This window comes from Tupaia chinensis, unplaced genomic scaffold (genome assembly GCF_000334495.1).
Source record: "Tupaia chinensis unplaced genomic scaffold, TupChi_1.0 Scaffold145257_1, whole genome shotgun sequence".
Classification (NCBI taxonomy): domain Eukaryota; kingdom Metazoa; phylum Chordata; class Mammalia; order Scandentia; family Tupaiidae; genus Tupaia; species Tupaia belangeri.
Window position 1 is genome coordinate 725,991 of NW_006205117.1, and position 4,646 is coordinate 730,636.

At 34.9% G+C, this 4,646-nt stretch overlaps 1 protein-coding gene across 3 annotated transcripts in view; it reads right to left on the minus strand.

Annotated features, from left to right (window-relative positions):
- Positions 1-4,646, minus strand: part of ANGPT1 (angiopoietin 1) — a 277,865-nt gene that overhangs the window by 13,228 nt on the left and 259,991 nt on the right. For all 3 annotated transcript variants that reach the window (XM_027768052.1, XM_006167919.3, XM_006167920.3), the window contains one exon: positions 3,641-3,771. In XM_027768052.1, coding sequence (XP_027623853.1) covers positions 3,641-3,771 — 131 coding nt within the window. The remainder of the gene's footprint in view (positions 1-3,640; positions 3,772-4,646) is intronic.

Sequence of the window (4,646 nt, forward strand, 5' to 3'; positions counted from 1 at the left end):
AGAGATGAGAGAGAGAAAGAGTGGGTGTAGGAGAGAAAGAGAAAGAGAGAGGAAGTGAGTCAGATATCCATCCTTGGCAGGGTCTTGCCAAGACCCTTTTTCTTGCCATAGGGCAGGCGCCACCACGCCCCTAGACCCTTTTTCTTTAGCCATCCAGCTAGTCAGCTAGTCAGCATCTTGGATAGACACTCAGCATGTTTCAGGTCAATTTGGGATCTAAACCACTATGTGCTGTGTGGTTTCCATCACCGCAGTTCAGTACATTATTGCCTGTGCCACCAAGGCTGAACCCAAATAAATAGTTTTTATTTTCTTCTTGAAGATGTCCACAACTAGAAATGTACAATCCTCCGTGATAACTCATTCAGCCTTTGATCCCTGAACACTACACCTAATGTTACTTTCCTCTTCCTCTGATAACTGTATTGCATGTTGCATTTTGTGTGTGGAACTTGTTAAGGTTCAAAATTGTGTTATTTATTGCTTATGTTTTTGTTGTCAATCTTCTATGATAGATGTAAGTTTTATTTTGTCTTACTCATTTCGTTCATAGTAGTTGACCTCCACCCCCTTAATAAGTACTCACTAAAAAGGCAGTAAATTGATAGAAGGAAGTTAAGAGGTTAGAATGTTAGGAAATAAGGAACAAAGATCAAAATGTTCTACCTTCTGTCTAGCTGAAGTACTTTCTGCTTTCAATTAAGCCTATTTCCTGTTGTTCAGTCTTTGACAGATAAGGGTAGCAATGATATCATGGTCTCCAACTAAAATCCCTTTGCTTCCTTGAAAATGACTATCTAGGACAGTGGGTAATGAACTGTACTGTATACTTGATTCCTTTTAGAAGAAACAAAGAAAAATATATAAATAAAATAAAGCTTGCATCGATGACAATGATGATGAAGATCTATGAGGTATATGAGTTATCAGTTACCAAAAAGTATGTAATCTTACTGCTTAAAAGAGACTATTTATAATCGGCAGCAAGCTTAAATACAATTTTAAAAATAATAGAGGAAAAGTCATGACATGAAGAAAATGTTTCAAAGGGAAAATCTGACAGAGAATACACAGTGGTGGTAGAGAGTAGCTAAGTAGGATATAAGTTCCAGGCAGCATTCCAGTTACCTGAACTGTCGTGGACATTCATCCTTACGCTCCCCAGTTCTTAGCTATCTAAATTCCACATTTTAGCATTGTAGAGTGAATAGTTGTATGAGACCTGGACTTTTTCAAAATGATATTTGATAGGGTAATGGAGTTTATTGCAAAAACACATTTACTTAGACTATTCCCATCCAAGCAATAAGTGGAAATTTTCTCCCTACAACGTATGTGTTTATTGGTGAGTAAGGAGTGAGTCCAAAAAAGATTATGGATGAAAGAACATGACAAAGTTCAACCATCTGAAGCAGAAATAAAAATCATAAATCTGACCAATGAAGTTTTCTTATTGACTACCAAGAGGTACATTCTCCTTTTTGCTTTGCTACATATTTTCATTGTTCAGACAGCAATATGAACATTTTGGAATGCTTTCCTAAGGATACATTTGAGAGATTGTACTGTTGGTCTTTTATGTATTATATTTATTTGATAAGAAAAATTATCTGTAAAAACAGATATGGGGAAAATGAAGCATATTTTAATATTAAAATGGACAGGAACCTTTTTTCTTTGTATAAAGTTGCTGACAATTTTATTTATGAGATCAGGGAGGTAACAAAAAGGAAAATTTTCTTTTAGAAAAATGTTCAAGGCATAACATATGGGTATTTAAATAAATTTTTAAAAATCCCTAAAAATATGTAGTCACCATTTTTGGAGGGAGAAGTCATAATATTGCATATAGAAGACTTGTAAATATTTGATGAGGTTGAATGTAATACCCAAATGACATGTTCAAAGCTTAAGAGGAAGGATGTGATAGAGCAGAATCATGGCAGGTTGGATTTAAGAATACTGGGGCGGTCGCGTACTGAAAAGATGTCAGTATAGGTGGTGTGGATGGGAGCCAATGGGCTGTGATTTGGTGGTGCATTAACGAATGGGATAGCGACAAGAAGGAAAATGAAAAGATTTCACAACACTTTCTTCATACATTTCCATGGACAGCTAATGGATGAGAAGTGTAAACTGAATAATTCATTTCATTTACTTTAAGCTTCGAAAGTGATGTCAAGGGTTACAGAACGCTCATTCATTCATGTGCCCTATTTTTTATTGAGTTCTCATGTGTTACAATCTACTGTGCTAGATGCCAAGGATAAAATGGTGACCATTAACTGACTTTCACTTTCTATTTGTACAACGGAGAAGTTTGAGTTTCCCTATTTATTTTGCAAGGTTGGTCTGATTTTAAGTAAGATAGTACAAAAGGTGCAGTAAGCTAATATGTAATAATAATTATAGTACTATTGTTTTGGGAAGTACAATATTAGATTTGAACAGATTTTTTTCTGTACTACATAAAAACATGTTTTGTTATAGAAATACAGAAATAGTACCAGATGGTTGAATGTGGACGTGATTACTATTCCATTAAGAGAAGGAAAAAGAAAGGAAAATTATGAAAGCAAAAAAACTGAGAATGATTTCATTTCTAATTTTGTTTGGTATTCACTCCTTCCCTGTCAGAATCAGGAACATTCTTGAGCTACATCATTTGCCATCAGGTCTAAGTTTTATTGTAATCCCAAACTTCCGTCAGTCATGTATCAACTTTGCAGTTCTTGTTATATCCATTTCTAACTTTTATTAAAACTTAATTAATGTTTTCTTTAAGTAAATGACTTTTTTAATCATAAAATATGGTGAATGCATTTTTAAATGCAAAGTTCATATCATTCCTTTAGAGAGGAAACCAGTACCATTTGCTATAATAGAAGATAGACATAAAATTCAATAAAATTAAAACAATATTATTGAATTTTAAATAGGTGCTGTTGCCTAACCAAAGCTCTGAGCCTCAGGCTGAGGGCCTACTTTTTCTTTGCTAAGAAGGATGATTAGAATGTGCTGAAGAAGTGGTAACAATATGCTAGCATCAGATTGAAAAATTTTGTTTGGCACAATATTCACAAAGATATTGCCAAGGTATGAAAGACTAACTTACTTACTCTATGATGCAATATTATTTAACAGTATCTTGTAAATATCAATATCACATAATGCAAAACCCAAGTATAGCTGTCTGTGTGGTATAACTTTAGGTTTAAACTACAACTCTTTATTTCTCTTATTTTATTTAAACAGGTCAATGAACTCTACCACACCACTACAAAATGTTTTGTAAGAAAAGATTGCTCTACTTGCTGAATTATCAAGTTATTTCTCATGCTTCTAAAGTATTATGACCATTATTTAGAAAGTAGAATTGCTGAAACTTCAATAGGCTAAAGAATTTCAGAACCAAGTATAGCACACTCCCGTTCTGTTGGGGGAGGAGGCAGACCTCTAAATATGCTAGCAATGTCCTGCACGAAAACAGAGGGTAAATTAGTGGGCAGAACAAAATGATCTCTAGGGACTTGCTCTTGAGTTTCCTGACCAGAAGATCACACCCCCTTTCTCAGAGATAAGAAACCTCAAGTCTCAAACCAATGAAACCTAACTTAGAAAATGGCCCCATAGGACTTACCTCCTGTTAGCATGAGGGCACATTTGCACATACAGTTGTCATTATCAGCATCTTTAGTGCTGAAATCAGCGCCGTGTAAGATCAGGCTGCTCTGTTTTCCTGCTGTCCCACTGTGACCCTTTAAATACAACCTGAAGTGAAAAAAGGAAAAATGGATAAGCCGTCTGACAGAATAATAGAAGACCAACTTGTTGAATGTTTGCTTTTATGATCATTTACTTCCTTCTTTGAACTCAGCCCTTCCCACAGACCATCATAGGGCCCAAGTTCTCTGAGCCTAATTTCAAAAGGAGAAAGAGAGATGAAAAAAGAAAGGAAAAGAGAAAAAAAAGCAGGAAAGAAAGACTACAAGCAGGTAAAATTCTCTATGGCTATGTTTATTTCACTCTACATACTTGAACTCATATGGTTCTCTAACCAATGTTGGACCCACAAAAAAATAAATCTATTTTATAGGTATTGATCTCTTAGCAAAAAATGCCTTTTAGAGCATCAGTGTAGCCTGTCACTAGATTACTATCAAATACCAGTAATGTGCTAAACATTGTTAATGGCAGTGTGAGTAATAAATCTCATTGATTGAAGGGTTTCTCTGCTAAACTATTTCTGGCTGTTGCTTAATTCAATTTTCATATTAAATCTCTGATCTAGGCATTAATATCCTCATTTTGCAAAGCAAGGCTTAGAGAAGCTAAGTAAGCTACAATTTAGCTGTGTTTGATTCCAAAACCCAAGTGCTTAATCATTCTGTATTCCCTGCACAAATTTTTGCTGTGCACATATTACATATAAGACATTGTTCTAAGCACTTAAGATATATCAGCCAACAAGGGTCCAGCAGGTGATGTGATGGTTAAAGCATTGGACGTTATCACATGGCCGACCACAGTGTGAGTGAAGAACCTGGTGGCTTACTTTTTCACTTTCCCTCTTTCTCTCTCTTTGTGTCTCTCTCTGATCAATTAAAATAAATTAATGAATAAAATTAAATAAAAATAATTCTAAT